Here is a 17319-nt window from a genome sequence, read left to right on the forward strand (position 1 = left end):
AATGACCTTGAAAGTTAATTTTACGGCACCATGTTTATGATGCAATGTTGGCGATCTCGACGAGTAGAATTGATTGGCGAAAGCTTGACCAATAATTTTTCCCCACCCTGTACAATCCGTATGCCAATACGACGTTTGGATACAGCGACGAGATACGAATACCCATACAGCAACAGGATCTGTACACGTTACCATGCGAGAGTTTTCTCTACATCGAGGGTAAATTAACGATAAAGAAACCCGCAGCGAATAAGCGTGTGGTATTGGAGAACAATTCCGTAGCGTTCATGTTCGATGAGATTCGCTACGAACTCAACGGTGTGGACATTGATCGCAGCAGAAACGTTGGAATAACCTCTACTCTGAAAAACTATGTATCTCTAACGACAACAATGAATGAGATGTTGAAGAATACCGGATGAGATATCGCGAATTTTTCAAACGGTGAAGAGGGCCACTTCAACTTTTGCGTACCGCTTAGCATGCTGTTGGGATTTTGTGAAGACTACAGGCGTGTGGTGATCAATGCACGTCATGAATTGATTCTCATACGCTCGCGCAACGACAACAATTGTCTAAGAGGAGATGCCGAGATTCAGCCTGAGATTGAATTACTCAGAGTACAGTGGCGAATGCCACATGTGTTACTGAACGAGATCAACAAGCTGGCTATGCTACGAACTCTGGAGAGTGGAAGATTTCTAAGCATGAGTTTCCGTTCATGGGATCTGCAAGAATTTCCTCTGCTGTAGAGCACGACTAAGCATTCGTGGACCGTCAAGGCAACAACGCAACTCGAGAAGCCGCGATACGTCATCTTTGCGTTGCAAACTGGTCGAAAGAATAACATAACGAGATCGATAACTCGATTCGACGATTGCAAATTAACTAACGTGAAACTTTATCTAAACTCGGAATTTTATCCATACGACGATTTGAACCTCGATTTCGGCAAGAAGAGATACGCCATCCTGTATGATATGTACGCGCGGTTTTACAAATCATATTATGGAGGCAATCATGATGAGGTGCTTCTTCCCATCGACAAATTTGGATTTTGCGGTCCCTTCGTCATCATCGATTGTTCGCGACAGAGCGAATCTGTGAAGACTGCCACCGTCGACGTGCGATTAGAGTTCGACTGCATGGAAGACATACCGGCGAATACTACAGCCTACTTTCTCATCATACACGATCGCGTGGTCGAATACAGCCCGTTGACCAACGTTGTGCGCAGAATCACTTAAGTGCGCGACAACATTGAGAACCTGATATATATATAAAACATCCGCGATTCATCGAGAACGATTGTAGTCGTCTTCTTCTCGACGTGTTGATACAACAACGACCAACCATGTCCGTACCAACGTTTGTGGATCTGCAAGGCTTCATCGTCGGCGGGAACTTTGTCGTGAAGAAGGTTGCCGTGCTGAGAAATGGAAATATTCTCTCTCACTACATTTTTGGACCCTGCGGACCATGGCGCGGTCTCACCAGAGCGGAGAGATCGCAAGCCTCTTGGCTGACGGCGCATCATCATGGAATACAATGGGAGAATGGAACGATTCCGTACTGTTGGGCTAGGCGTTTGATCACGAAGGCGGTGATGGATGACGACGACGACGAAGCACCACCCATCGTATACGTCAAGGGACTCGAGAAACGCGAATGGTTGCGGAATCTACTTCTGGATGATGATATCTACATCGAGACTATTGACGCTCACTACGAGGACATACCATCTTTGAATAAGCTGGACGTTATGCACACTTTACGTTGTAACAAACATGTATCACACTGCGCTTTGCAAAATGTATTTAAAATGTTCAACTGGTGGTCTCAGCATAAAAATAAAATATATTATGTATAAAATACGTTTTCCATTTTTTTTCACTTCCTTTTCTCCTTCTTTTACAGTAAAGAATCCCGTCCCCTGCAGTAAAGAATCGTATACACGTTCGAACCTGTTCGCGCACGTTTAGTTTAGACGTTTAGATAATCCGCTCCCCTTGTTGTGGTAAAGAATCCCCTCCCCTGTGGTAAAGAATTGTATATATACGCGTTCAGACGTGTTTGCGCACATTCAGTTTTACATCTGCCACAGCGTGTGAAAAAACCTCGATTCCCGCAGCAGCAGCAATGTACACCGTTCAGGGAAACAGCATGAACTATTACGTTCCATACGTTCAGCCTCAGGATGCTGAAACTCCATCAAAAAAATGTACCACGTAAGTTACAGAATTTTCCTTTGTCTTATACTTGTTATTTTAAAGAAAATATTTTTACTTGTGATTTTTTTCCATAGCATTTTACCCACACGTCGCGCGATTCGCATACTGAGCAGGCGATATGCACTGACGGCTACGTGGTATAAGTACTTGGAAATCGGCATCAACGTTGGCCCGCCGAGCTATATCGAGATTGCGATAGGAGATAATCGCGGGAACGAGTTGATCCTGTCTCTCGAAACGTGGAAAGGACTCTACGAACAGCGATGGGATATTCAGAACCGTCTCCGCAAGAATGTTCGCAGCCGCCCTATCAGCATTGGACTGTTGACGGTGCGATTCAGTGAGAGTCCAGTGTGTGATACAAAACTCATATATCTGGAATCATCCAACGTACGGTTGATGATCAAATCGACGTTCTTCTCCATGTTCAACCTGGACCAATGTATCGATTTGATGTTTGACCGCTTGAACCGTATGGTCAAAAAGGTCGACACAAAGTTCGCACAATTTTCAAACATGGCGTCCACCAACCCTAGAAATGTATCGAACGCCATACGCTCCAGCGATTGTTTCGATGAGAATCACATTATAGATTGTGAACTGTTGGCTCTATTGTTTAGCAAGCTACACATATAACATGTAAAAATATTATTATTAATAAAAAAATACTGTTCTAAGCATAAATTGTAATATTATTTTTCCACACCTATTTCCCATTTTCCTCACACGAGTGCATCTATGAGACATTCAAAGTATTAACTCTTAAAGGGAAGCTGTAGTCATCTATATTACCGACATGAGTGATTTTTATGGGGATCTTGGAGTATCCCGTATTACCGACGAAATAGATGTCATTTTTTAAAAAATCTTTTATTGGTTGCGCAAAATGAAAAAATCCTTTTGTACAATTTGTACTATATGTAAAAAATGTTTGTCGATAACTTGAACTTAATGTAAAAACTTAATGTAAAAATTTTGAAAATTGTAGTTTTTATCAACTTGTGGCTTGTCTCATATACAGGGTGTTTCACTCAAAGGTTTAAACCTTCCGCCCATAAGTAGATCTGGTCACATTAAATAAAAAAGTCCTATACCATTTTGCAATTTATCACGTAAATTTCGAGTTATTAATAAAAGATACTGAGTGAATCAGTACGCGCGAGCCAGAGCGAGGCGGGTAGGTGGGTATAACAGGGCTTGCCGCTCGCGCGACGCGATGGCCGCGAGTATCGGATTACAGCGGCAAGTGGCGACAGACGATACGACGCGTGGATGATAATTTCTCAGCGTCTCATTCACGCGCGCGAGTTGCCGAGGAAGTATTGTCACGCATTGTTTGTTCTGATATACGTACAAGTGTTATTTATTAATATTAATAATATTAATTAATATTATTAATAAATAAAACTTGTGTGTACATCAGAAAAAATGTGATTAATATTAATTAATATTATTAATAATATTATTAATTAATATTTTGGTGCTATCTTTTCCACACCACTTTGCAGTAGATAGCATGGCGCGTTTTCTTTTATAGTGGTTTCCCCAAATAGGCCTAATTCACTCTAATAAACTAATGTAAGAATTGTTCGAAGTGCCGCCCTCCTTCTTGTATACAGATTTCGGCTCTTCGTGTAATATTGCGCGTCGCACGGTGCGCCATGTCCGGCCGAAGAGCCGAAATCTGTATACGAGAAGGAGGGCGGCACTTCGAACAATTCTTACATTAGTTTATTAGAGTGAATTAGGCCTATTTGGGGAAACCACTATAAAAGAAAACGCGCCATGCTATCTACTGTAAAGTGGTGTGGAAAAGATAGCACCAAAATATTAATTAATAATATTATTAATAATATTAATTAATATTAATCACATTTTTTCTGATGTACACACAAGTTTTATTTATTAATAATATTAATTAATATTATTAATATTAATAAATAACACTTGTACGTATATCAGAACAAACAATGCGTAACAATACTTCCTCGGCAACTCTGCGCGTGAATGAGACGCTGAGAAATTATCGTCCACGCGTCGTATCGTCTGCCGCCGCTTGCCGCTGTAATCCAATACTCGCGGCCATCGCGTCGCGCGAGCGGCAAGCCCTGTTATACCCGCCTACCCGCCTCGCTCTGGCTTGCGCGTACTGATTCGCTCAGTATCTTTTATTAATAACTCGAAATTTACGTGATAAATTGCAAAATGGTATAGGACTTTTTTATTTAATGTGACCAGATCTACTTATGGGCGGAAGGTTTAAACCTTTGAGTGAAACACCCTGTATAATAGGCTTATAAGATATAAGGTGCAAAAATTGCAAATACAAAGTGACTAGCTATTGACAGAAGGAAGCTTTTAAATAATTTCAGAAGTAAAAAAAAGATAGTATTTATGAAACGTTTGTGAATATGAGCAAGAGTACACTACAGCGCAAGATTAGGTCTTTAGCATGCAAAAGGAATGGACGAGGTGATGGAGATAGCGAATAAAATTGATGGATAGTATTATTTTTATATAATTGTTTTATTTTATACAATTTTTTTATTTTATATAATTTTTATTTTATATAATTTTTTATAGCAAGCAATATGTGAGACGCCAGGAAATCAATGCAAATAAGTCTTCTTCCTTCTGTCGACCACACACTGGCAAATTTATTAAAATTAACGGCTACACAACGTTTCGACCCAAGGTCGGGCCCTTTTCAAGTGTCGAGACTCAGTTATCTTCTACAAACAATATTCAGAGAATTACAAATTGAACAAAAAATACAAATAAAAACCGATTATATGACATAAAATTTACGGAAAATTTACAATTAAACCTAATAATTATAAATGTCTCTTACTGACTGAAAACAACTGAATATACAATCCTGAGAGAACCATCTTATAGACACAGCATGCAAGACAATCTGACAAAGACTGTGTGCCTCGAAAACAAGAATCAAACCTCTCTACAAAATATTTTCGTAAATGAAGGGGAAGTTCTTATAATTTTTTATATACATAAAAATGTTCTTATATTAATCGAGCGAATTTCTCCTAGCTCCGCTCTCTTCTCGTATATAATTTCTGTAATTACAAAAGTCGCTTATTAGTTAAAATAAAAATTGAAAAATAACAAAACTTATCAACATCATCCTCCTCCGCGAATCGCACACGCCTTGCAATGCTATCATCAAATATAATTTCTGAAACAAAAGTTGTTTATTAATTACTGAAACTATCGCAACTGAATTTATTCTGTTCTGAACGTAGTTGTATAATAGTTCTAAAACTCACCTATATCGTCGTCATCGTCCTCTTCCTCGTCCTCCTCATCGTCTTCCTCATCGTCCTCTTCCTCGTCCTTCTCGTCGTCCTCTTCCTCGTCCTCCTCATCGTCTTCCTCATCGTCCTCTTCCTCGTCCTCCTCATCGTCCTCCTCCTCATCCTCCTCATTGTTCTCCTCTTCCTCATCGTCCTCTATCCTTGCCCTCTTTAGTGCATGCAACATTTCTGAAAAACGATCGTTTAGTAGTTATATATATCACAATATAATACTATGTAAAAATAAATAAAAAACTCACCTATATCTTCCTCTTCCTCGTCCCTTTGTCTTTTTCGGAACTGCTCCTCTTCCTCAATCGTCATTTGATTGCTATCATTATTAACTTCTGAAAAAAGTGTATTATTTTATTAATCATAGAACATACTATAAAAATATGTAAAAGAAAAAAGAAAGAATGAATAAATAAAATACTCACCGATATTATCCCAATCGTCCCAATTTTCTTCCGCCCATTCATCCTCTCCATATAAATTTCGCAGGTTGAATATGTCATCGTCGTCGACATCCTGTCTCGTCCACAATTCGTTAAAACAATTGTTCTCGGCCTTCCTCCCCTTCCTCTCCCACCGTGCCCACTTCGCTTCTTCAATGTTGACGAAACCCTTTATCGAGATATTGATTGGATCTATAATCTGGAAAAAGGATACAGCAACGGTATAAATGTATTCAAGTATGTACAGATGTATGCAAGTATGGATGAATGTATCTATATACTTACCGGTGAGGGATCGAATTTAATACCGACCTCGCGGTATAGTTCAACTTCTTCTAAGGGCTGGTCACCCACCCATATATACTGAAACAATTAAAATAAAAAATAAAAGAAAAGTGTGCAGACGTTAACATGCAAACGGTTAAACAATGTTTCTTGAATATGTTACTTACCCCGGTATGCGGGTATCGGACCTTTACCAGATCCACGATGTTTCCGCGATGTGTCTGCTGCTGCAGCTCCATTTTCTTCTGATATGCGGCCCACATGTTCTTATTTCACTGCACTGTTCACTGCACTCGTGATCGTCCAAAGATCGAATAACTGAACGGGAAACAAATCTTTTGCATGTAGCCCGTAGAAAAAAAAAGAGTAGAGCTAGCGATTTGCTAGAGGCAAGGGTGGAGACTTTGCGCGACAAGTGATTGGTTTCAAAATTTGTGGGAGATGGAACTTGGTGAGGAGGGGATTTGTTGTTACTATTTGGGATCGCAGGTAATAAACTTCCAACAGCGAGAGAGTCTATATCGTCTTTGTATTTTCCGATAGAAAGAAAGTTTAGGATTTAGATAAAAAATGGTTTTCGTGCTATCGAGTACGTTAAGATGCCATTCTAGATCCGGCACCAATCGCGATAAACGTCTAGACGATAAGATATAATGTAAAAATGACTTACCTATGTCAGGATCGAACCGGGGGCGGGTCACCCATATAATCACTCACTCAATCACCTGAACCACGCAGATTACGATAAGGTTTGAAATTTGCACTCAACTTAACTTATCCGCTGGAATGTTTTACATCTTATAATATATCAAACATTCCAGCAGCCGAGTGTCGGCACTCAAATAGCGATATGACGGTGGGGTCATAATCTTAAACAATAATCCCTAGAATAAAGATAGAAAAGTGCCGCAGGGTCATAAAACATACCCTTCGTGACTTCATACGCCCCTCACCCTCCCCTCCCTCGGGTTAGGACCGATCTTACCCCCTCCCCAAAGTGGTCCAGAACCCGCCTATACTCTCTACTGAAATGAAAATCCTGGAAGACAAGTTTCTTGGAGCCATCCTATAATCGCAATTATGAAACTTTCTCGAGTCACTTCTTACCGATTCGTGTTCTCCTACAAAAAATTAACAGTACTTACATTTTACTTTTATCTGGGCAAAAAATGTATGCCTAAAATAAATCGTTTGGCCAAAACTGGAGGTAATTCCTGTAATTGCAAATATGAAACTTTCTCGCGTCACTTCTTACTGATTTGTGTTCTCCTGTTACAATTTCAAAATTGAAAATACTTACATTTTACTTATCTCGGCCAAACAATGTATGCAGAAAATGAATTTATTTTGGCCAGAAATCGAGGTAACTTTTGAAAGGAAAATCCTGGAAAACAAGTTTCTAGGAGCCATTCCTAGAATCGCAGATATAGAACTTTCTCGCGTCACTTCTTACTGATTTGTGTTCCCCTGTTACAATTTCAAAATTGAACATATGATCCATGATCAATGATTCGATCGGAAATCTGGTCCGGGCAAACGGATTTGATAAAGCGCGAAGTTGTGAAGCAAAGTCAGCCGCAGGAAAATCGCACTGCTTCGAATCCGTACCGAGAATTCCCTCGTCGATCAGTTAACAATTTGCGGATGAACGCTCGATCTTTGTGATGCGCGAAAGATTGATAGGGAGAGATGAAGAAATGACGGATCTTTGTGATATACGAAGATCAGTCAAGAGAGAACTCGCGAGAATCGGAGAAATGACTGATCTTTGATATAGCAGAGAGAAAGAGAGAGAGAGAGCTCACTGGAATTAAATGAACGAATAATCATCGTGATTTTATCGAGAAGATTTATCGAGAGAGAAACTTGCAAACATCGGACACACGAGTGATCTTCGTGATGCTTCGTGATACCGATTTGGAAGATCTATCGAGTGAGAATCTCACGAGGATCATGTATTCCCTTGATTATTTGAAACACCAGAGTCTACTAGTCATGATAAAGGATTGATTTCACTAAAATGCGGAGATATGCGATTTTAGTAATCAGTCCCTTTTTTTAATTTTGTCTTTGTCTGATTGACTACAAATCGAGGCCTGCGTAATCACAATCTTGAACTGTCGGTCTTAAACAGATGTCGTTTACGTAAACGCTGCAACTGCTAATTATATTCCGACGCAATTATTCTCGTCTCCGCGATATTTTTCTCTTTTGCGAGCTTTAAAGTTTCGTGCCGAGATGGAAACTATTAAAAGTCTAGTTGGGCACTTGAGAGCTGTGTTTCATATTTCTCAATTTGCAGGAACGAGCTTATCAATTTACCGACTACTCGTGTTCGATTAACCTGCGCTCTTCGATCGAGGATCACACTCCAGACAGCGGACAGTTTTCATTTTCTAAATAAACGCAAAAGTACAGCGCGCCTCTTCAAACAGAAATTTGTTTTATTTGTCAGGCAAGCAATTCTCGTCGCTTTTGAGCTTGTCAAATATTTTTCGGTAACACGTAGCGCGCTACACGATCCAGGATCGTTCGTAGCATAGCGTTATAAACGTATCGACATGTCGACCGACAGCGATGTGGTCAACCTGATGGTTGCGGTGCGTAAAATTGACTCGGTGCGAAATCCCATAATTGTCAATAATCCCCGAAATCGATCGATCAGTGCGCCTGATGGCAGAATGCAGATACGAGAATTACGTTCCTCTGAATTTTGCGAGTTTATTTCTTTCCAGGTTGCGATTAAATTTGAAATGTTTCGTTCAGCAAACATAGTACCTACGAATGTTGGGACAACAAGATAAGATTTATTCGATTGGATTAAAACGATGAAGTGAATTTTGAGTGCGCATAGGTGATTTTATTATTATACGCTTCGCGGTTATACATATAGTGTATGTTGGCATGTGCACGCATCACGTAACACGTGACACTTAACGCGAGAAACGAAGCCGTCGCGCAAATTGAATCGCAATTAAAAGGTACTCATTGATCCAATGTCTACTGGTCCTAATAACGCTGCTTCCCTCTTCAATATGCAAGACTTGTCGCCGAAGAGAAATGCTACGTTAATTGGCAGAAACGCGCTGGAAAATTAATTCGATGCGAAGATCGACTGCACTGAACCGTAAGGTATCTTGAATTTGGTTCAGTGTTACTAAAGATAATCAAATAAAATGCATATTGCAGAACCTGATTAAAATGTTATCGATTATTGATTACGTAGATAAATAATTGCTTTACCAATTTTTTACAGCGACCGTCCTTAGAATTAACGGAGATCAGTCGATTTTCATTCACAGCAAGAAAGAGAAATTTGTTGACCCACAGTGCATTATATTTGAGAAGGTGTTACGGATTCTTTAAGTATTACCGACGCGGATCGATAAGCTATCGATCGCCGTTTCCTTCACGTGATTGCAAACGAAAGGAGTCGTCAGGGAAAGAAACATTGGAGAGACCGGACGACGGTTGCTAGACAACGATTATTATAACTTGGAGTGGTTGTTAACGAGCCTTCTTGGAAAAAGATTGATTGTTCTTTACAGATTATATTCGCTTCTTGTTCGATGTTTCGATGAGTTACGTTTTTGAGTTACTTCCGTTATTGTTACAGTTCATTATTCATTCTCTAAACCTTGATTTCACGTGTTCGGTTTTCTCTCAATTCGAGAGATTAATTTTCTTTATGATTGCCTAACAAGAGCGACTTTACGAGGTCTAGCGCTTCTTCATGACGCCATTCCAGCGCTTCTACGTGTGATTACCAAATAGTAATGCCGGATCGGGATGTGCGTGAAGTTAGCACCGCTATTTTGTAAAAAAAAAGAAATGAAAATTGTGCTATGTTGTGCTAGGTTTGTGCTATATTGTGCCGCAAGAATTAATTGAATATCACGAAAAACAAAGCGGTAGATCACAAAAATCACTTTTTTTGTCAGCACCGCCATTTTGTTTTTTTGATAAAATAAAAATTGTGCTGGATACAGCTGTAATTACTGTATATTGTGCCGTAAAAATTATAAGCGCATTTCTTCCCGTTTAAAAAAAAAATAAAACTGTTAATTTTTCAGATGCAAAATTCGTAGCCTTGTAACGTTGAAACCGCGACAGATAATCCAATTCCGCAACTTATGCTGAATTGTGCTAATCGAGACGAATAAAAATCATACATAAAAAGTCTCGCTACCCATGAGGGTTAGCTACAGATCGTTTCAAAAGGGGGTGGGAAAAAACACAAAGTGTACATTTTCGAATTTCTCCACTTGTGCCAGATTGTGCTAGTCGAGCACAACAACTTTTCCTTATGGCAAAATGACGTCAGATGATTAGATTTCGCAGTACAGCCAAAATTGGAACATCAATTTTTCAGATGCAAAACTTCATAGCCTTGTAACGTTGAAACCGCGACAGATAATCCAATTCCGCAACTTGTGCCGAATTGTGCCGAATTATATAAAAAATATAAAATATATAAAAATGTTAATAAATAAAAATTAAAAAATGGTTAGTATATATAGATATCTCACATTGACGTGTTTCTTGCAGCAGAAAAAAGTTTAAAAAATTTAAAAAAACTTATAGAATATATAGATAAAAAACTTATATAAAAAAATAGATATAAAAATAAAAAAATTATCTTCTATTAATAATAATTATACGTTACAACTTAAATATAAAATTATATTTTTACGTATACTTTTTTATTTTTAAAAATATTTATAGAGCATAAATAGATGCAATAATTGATGAGCGTGGTCACATAATCCAGATGTTAAAAATAATATTTTTCTTTATTTTCTTTTTTAATGCTTATTAATCATATAGGGCATGGCTAAGTCATAGAATGCAATACAGTTTCTTTAGTTACGTTTATTTAATTACGTTTATTTAGCTTATATGACATAAGGCATTCGCTCAGTACAAGTAGAGAAACTTCGAAAATGTGCAATTTTTATTTTACTCCCACTACTTTTGGCCTATTTTTTTCAAACTCTGCATATTTCGACACACCTTTGACTGTTTTTTAGTGCACTCGATTAGCACAACTCGGCACAACTCGCAGAATCCGATTGCCTGCTACAGTTCAAAAGTTATAGGGGTATGAAGTTTTGAGTTTTTAAATGTTAGTCTCTTTAGACGTTTGTAATGCGAAAACCAACGATCTGAGGACCTTTTGTCATTATGAAAAGATGTTACACTCGCTCAGCACAATCTGGCACAAGTGGAGAAATTCGAAAATGTACACTTTGTGTTTTTTCTCACCCCCTTTTGAAACGATCTGTAGCTAACCCTCATGGGTAGCGAGACTTTTTATGTATGATTTTTATTCGTCTCGATTAGCACAATTCAGCATAAGTTGCGGAATTGGATTATCTGTCGCGGTTTCAACGTTACAAGGCTACGAAGTTTTGCATCTGAAAAATTAACAGTTTTATTTTTTTTTTAAACGGGAAGAAATGCGCTTATAATTTTTACGGCACAATATACAGTAATTACAGCTGTATCCAGCACAATTTTTATTTTGTCAAAAAAATAAAATGGCGGTACTGGCAAAAAAAGTGATTTTTGTGATCTACCGCTTTGTTTTTTGTGATATTCGATTAATTCTTGCGGCACAATATAGCACAAACCTAGCACAACATAGCACAATTTTCATTTCTTTTTTTTACAAAATGGCGATGCTTCACGTACATCGGATCGGGTCCCTATTACCAGCTATCTAACATTCTGTCGTTAGTGATTGCCTTCGGGTGACTGAGTCCTCGTCGACTCTTTACTCGAATCCCGTGACCATCCTGCAGGTGAGTGAGTCCTCGCCGACTCTTTATTCAAACCTTGAGACTGCCTTCGGGTGACTGAGTCCTTGCCGACTCTTTATTCAAACCATATGAATGCCTTCGTGTGACTGGGTCCTCGCCGACTCTTTTTCCTAATGTTGCGACTGTCATTAAGTGACAGAGTCCGCATACACAGTAAAAAATAAAATGTTAATTTTAACATTTTTTGCATGTCTCAGAAAGTCCACTCTAAATTTTAAGTTAAAGTAACTCATTCGTCATATGTTACTTCTTGACAAACTAGAAATGTTAAGTAATTAACACAATACTTTACATTTATTTTTGTTATTGTAACTTTAAGTATGATGTAAAAATAACATACAAAGTAACTGAAAACTACATGGAAGAGAAGTTACAATAACTCATCAGAAAAGTTGATAGAACATTTTCGTTCATACAATATGAACATTTACTTTTTATGTTATATTAACACATGATAGTAATTATTTCAACTTAAATTATTTTTGATAGAAACATTTAATTTTAGTAAATTTGATTATTTTATATGTCAAAGTTCATGATTATTTGAAGATTTACTTTAACTTCTTTTAGAATGTTAAACTGACTTTGTGACATGTTGATTGTTTAAAATTATTGTGTTAAAAGCATTTCAAATAATATTCCATTTCTAAGAGACATACACAATATGTTAAGTTATGAAGTTAACATTAATGTAACATATAAAATTGTTATGAAAATAATAACATATCAGTTGTATGTTAATTTTACATTGAAGTAGTAATCAAAACATGGCAACACAAGAACATTTTAACATATGGACGCACAATTTTTAACAGTGTAGACTCCTTGTTCTTGCGAATGTCTTCGGCAGACCAGTCCGAGCCGACGACGTCTCTTTGCGATACATGCTACTCATTCGGAGCTAACGATATTTCAAAGCATTGTTACAGTCTACCGGCATCACGAGCTATTCATTGTGACGAAAATTGTGTACGATTATCAAATTAAAAACCTTTTTACGACTGACTACCCCTTTTTTAGTTCGCTCCATCGTCATACCGCAACAGAAGGAAGCAATTTTATTTGTCAGAACGTGAGATTGTCGATGTTCAAGCAATGTGGAAGCGCCGAATAGCTTTGCATCTTCCTGTGTGTACAATCATTCGCGCAACAGTCCAAGGATATCTCACGTATCCTCATAACTTTGCGAGGCAACGCTGACGACACTGTCGTACGCGAACCTCGGCGAATTCAGAAACTTTGGACATCCCGAATAATTTTCGGAACTTCCACGGTTGAATACGTGCCCCGCCATTCCCGACGCGTAACTTTTTGACCGTAACTTTTAAAGGATTCAGCGTGGCGACATTCTTAAGCAAAGCAGAAGTAGAAAATTTTCACCTGAACGTGCATTCTTTTGCTTCGGCTTCTTTTGTACGGCAATTCGCCGCTTTTTATATTCATTTTCGCAGCAATATTTGCGACCTATTCTCATTGTCCGTTTAGCTCCCGAAATGACGAGTAACTTTTAACTTTAGTGATAGGAACGTAATATCAGAAGATTATAAATTTTCTATCAAGTGAGAACTTTTTATCGCAGTGCAATGGTCTTTGCGAGACGAGTCTTTATTATACGTTAAAATAATTGTCGCTTTTATCGTGTGACGTCAGACGACGTTACGTAAAAGACTCTACGCAGTACCGGGAGATCGCAATAAAAAATAGTATTAATAGGTAGATTCAAAGGACAATTTGCATTTCAACCGCGGGCACCGCTTTGATGTCACCGTCACAGTTTGATAACGCTGCTACTGAATTTTTACGCTTTGCCGCTGTGTATTAAGTACGATAATAAAAATCTGCGAACGTAGAAAATTATATTTACGCAAACGACTATCCATTTGTAACTTAATCAACCGACTCGCAATGATTTGTTTGCAATTTTTGTTGTAGAATTGCTGGCAGTTTTCCCATTCGGCGTGTGAAAGAGGATCATTGACCACGGTTACACCCTGCATTCAGGCCGCGGTCTATACCTATACCGTGATCCAAAGTAGAAACCTGAAGTTAGCGTGGGTTGTCTATCAAGTGTTTACAGCAGGCGACCTAAAATAATTTAGGTCGAATTTGAGGTACAAGCCGCGGCCTGAATGTAGAGTGTAAACGTGGTCGATTCGGATAAAGGACTCTTCTTGATCTGTCACTATCGATCATTATCCATAATTGAGTATGAAGTTGGAGTTGCGCGTATTATTCATACATTCATTTTTGGCCCAGCTCGGTTGCCCTTTTACCGTGACATCGCTATAATGGTCTTTGCATCTGTAATCATAAATTTCTGAATTCCACTAATTGGATTAATGTGTTCCCAGTTAGCCAGGTCGAGCGAAGAAATGATTCTTCTTTATTTTATCTTTATTCAGATGCGGCAATGTCTTGTGTATGAAATAACTTTATTTTATCTATATTGTATAATATTATCCGGTAGTGTTTCGATTTCGATACAATTGTAAACAATTGTAAATTGTACTCTGTTTTGGAGAATTTTGGTTTTTAAAGATTATTTATCCTGCTATAAAATTAATATACGACAAGCTATGTTGTTGTCATAAGTATATGTTCAGTGAGTTTGTTCATCATCATCTACATGCGACCCGGATTACTTAGTTAATGATCTAATATTACGAAATGTCAGAATAGCTACTTGTGCGGATGACAGACTTAGACTTATCAGCTTTTTACTTTTCTTCGAAGAAGACATTACTCGTCTTCACAGAGTAAAGAGAATAATAAAAGATCGGAAACCGTAACACTGAAAAACGTGCCAGTCTTGAGTACAATCAATATAAACATATCGAACTATTAGAATTCAAATATATTTAACATCTCTCGGCAAAATGCGGGCCAAAAGAGTGACGTAGGGTTGAACAGCAAAAGTATCTTTTGCGGCAGGTCACGGCCATGCTTTCGTACATCGCTCGAAAATACGTCAGCATCCTAAAATACATTTCGAGTGCGTCGCGGCATGCCGCTCGCTTAATGAAATTCCGCACATTCATACGTTATTAAGAAGTGACTGTTGTCCCTAAGCGTTCGTTTTTGCGTACTCGGGACTCGTATTCATCGTTCATCAAGAGTTTCATTAAGAGCGTGAAGGGAGTACGATAACTTCTGTTTGTGTTTGAGACTCTTTGCAGTATCTGGAGTGCGGAATCAAGCGAGTCAGTGGAATGCTAGGTTGTCAAAGACGGTACATCTATATGTGCGAAGTGCATTCGAAGTTCCGTATCTTTCCCACTTACAGTTCCTTGCTGAATTCGAAGTCGATGGAAGAAAATAGAGTAAAAGAGTTCATATGGCGTGACTTGTCATACATGCCCTATATGTATAACTGTCGAATTTTGCAATAATCTGTTTTACGTATAGCCACCATAATAACATAAAACTCGAATTCTAAAATTATCTTGTAATTACCTTAATTATTATTATATATAACTATTATTATTATATAATTATTATATACAACTATTATTTTCTAAAAAGTGCAGTGTAATTTGCTTCGTGACTAATTAAACAAATTAGACAAAATCTATTTACCGCAACTGATACTTAGTATGTAGCAAGAAATGATTGTTGTCCGCGTACAACTATGTTCCAGTAAAATAAACATAACAGAAGTAATTGTTCAGAACGCGTGCTAAACATAATTAGAAGAATACGTTCCGCGTGGTTGGACTGGTACTACTACGGTACGGTAATTTATGACTTTTCGACATCTTTCAGACATCGAAATAAGCTGAATCGATCGAGCTGGCCATCGAACAGCGACATTTGCTAAAGTTTATTCGTACAATCCTAACCAGAGTAGGTTAAGTTTCGCGTCATCGTTCATCAACGTTCGTGACATCGGCAAAAGCGTTTTCCCTTGCTTTGCTGGCTCGACTTCGCCAAGAAGAGAACTTTATTAATCCCGTTACCTATCCTATAAGATGCTAAATAAAGACATACAGAAATGGGAATGGGAAAATTTCTAATTTATGAAAGCCAAGATACGTCTTATCAATATCTCCAGATCAGAACATTATTCTTATGTTACTATATGATTGAGAATTGCATATAGGTATCTTGACGAAAACTTAATCACATAACGTCAAAATTCCATTGGCGATCGATTGCCAGGAGATAGGATATCGCCGTATTTTCGGAATCAAAACGTTATAGCTCGAGTCGAATTTCCACACTTGATTCAGACTGCATAAAATATGTACGTGAACTGTTCCTCGCAGCGTGCAGTGTGCGGCGTGCTATTAATATCGCAGCGTCATGCGATAATGGTGATACGAAGACCGATAGTAGGTCGAGATTTTGCTATTTTTATACGCTCGCGACTGATAGCGTGTAGGACAGCGATCGTAATATATGAGGTAAGGATCGAAGTACTTCTCATCCGGCAGCATCCCTAAATCACGACAGCCGGCGTCGAGGAACGTTACGTACGTAGGACGCGGTAGAGATTCGTCGTCGACCGTAATTTGCGCGGATCGCACGGACCAAGCTGGTGGAACACGAAAACGCTCGGCTGCCCTGCGCTCCACGGGGTGGAGAGCGCGACGAGGAGAGCGAAATGTCACGCGGAGTGAAGCGCATTACCATACGGTACGACCGTGAAGCGTGCATAAGGCTCGGCCGGCCACCGTACGCGCGGACGGAGGGCCCGAATTAATTATTCCCTAACAGCCCCGAATGAGGTACGTTCTCTCGTTCTCCTTCCGCTTCCGACGTTGCCCTCGTCTCCCGCTCTCTCGCGACTAGGACTAGCAGCCTCCTTTGCCATTACGCTGCGCTACGCGCGCGCGTGCGCGCATAAGCACCGTACCTCGCCGCGCTGTAAAAAAATATAATGGGGTAATTTCGCCGCTTCTTTCACGAGATAAATGAGCGTGCCGGAGTAAGAGCCGCTCTTGTCGCTCGTTCTGGCAACTACGTCCGTGGCGACAACTTCCGTTGAGCGTCGCTCCTCGGAAGTCGTGCATTGGCAAACGATTAATGATGAGTGACGAGCTGTGCTGTAACACATAGGACGCGACGCTATACGCGTCAGGAGCGTGCATTTTTATCAAATAAAATTTCAACTGGAATTATAATAATCATACTAATATAATAAAAAGGTAAAGTTTGTTCCATTGTTCGGGGTAATCTCAGAAACTACTAAACCGATTTGAAAAATTCTTTC

At 38.9% G+C, this 17319-nt stretch overlaps 1 protein-coding gene across 1 annotated transcript; it reads left to right on the forward strand.

The window, feature by feature from the left end:
* Nucleotides 1–482: 482 nt before the first annotated feature.
* Nucleotides 483–1247, forward strand: LOC113562473. The gene is made up of 2 exons (XM_026972055.1): nucleotides 483–620; nucleotides 753–1247. The coding sequence occupies exons 1-2, from the start codon at nucleotides 483–485 to the stop codon at nucleotides 1245–1247; spliced, it is 633 nt and encodes a 210-aa protein (XP_026827856.1).
* The last annotated feature ends 16072 nt before the right edge of the window (nucleotides 1248–17319 follow it).

This window comes from Ooceraea biroi, chromosome 8 (assembly GCF_003672135.1).
Source record: "Ooceraea biroi isolate clonal line C1 chromosome 8, Obir_v5.4, whole genome shotgun sequence".
In the NCBI taxonomy this organism is placed as follows: Eukaryota; Metazoa; Arthropoda; class Insecta; order Hymenoptera; family Formicidae; genus Ooceraea; species Ooceraea biroi.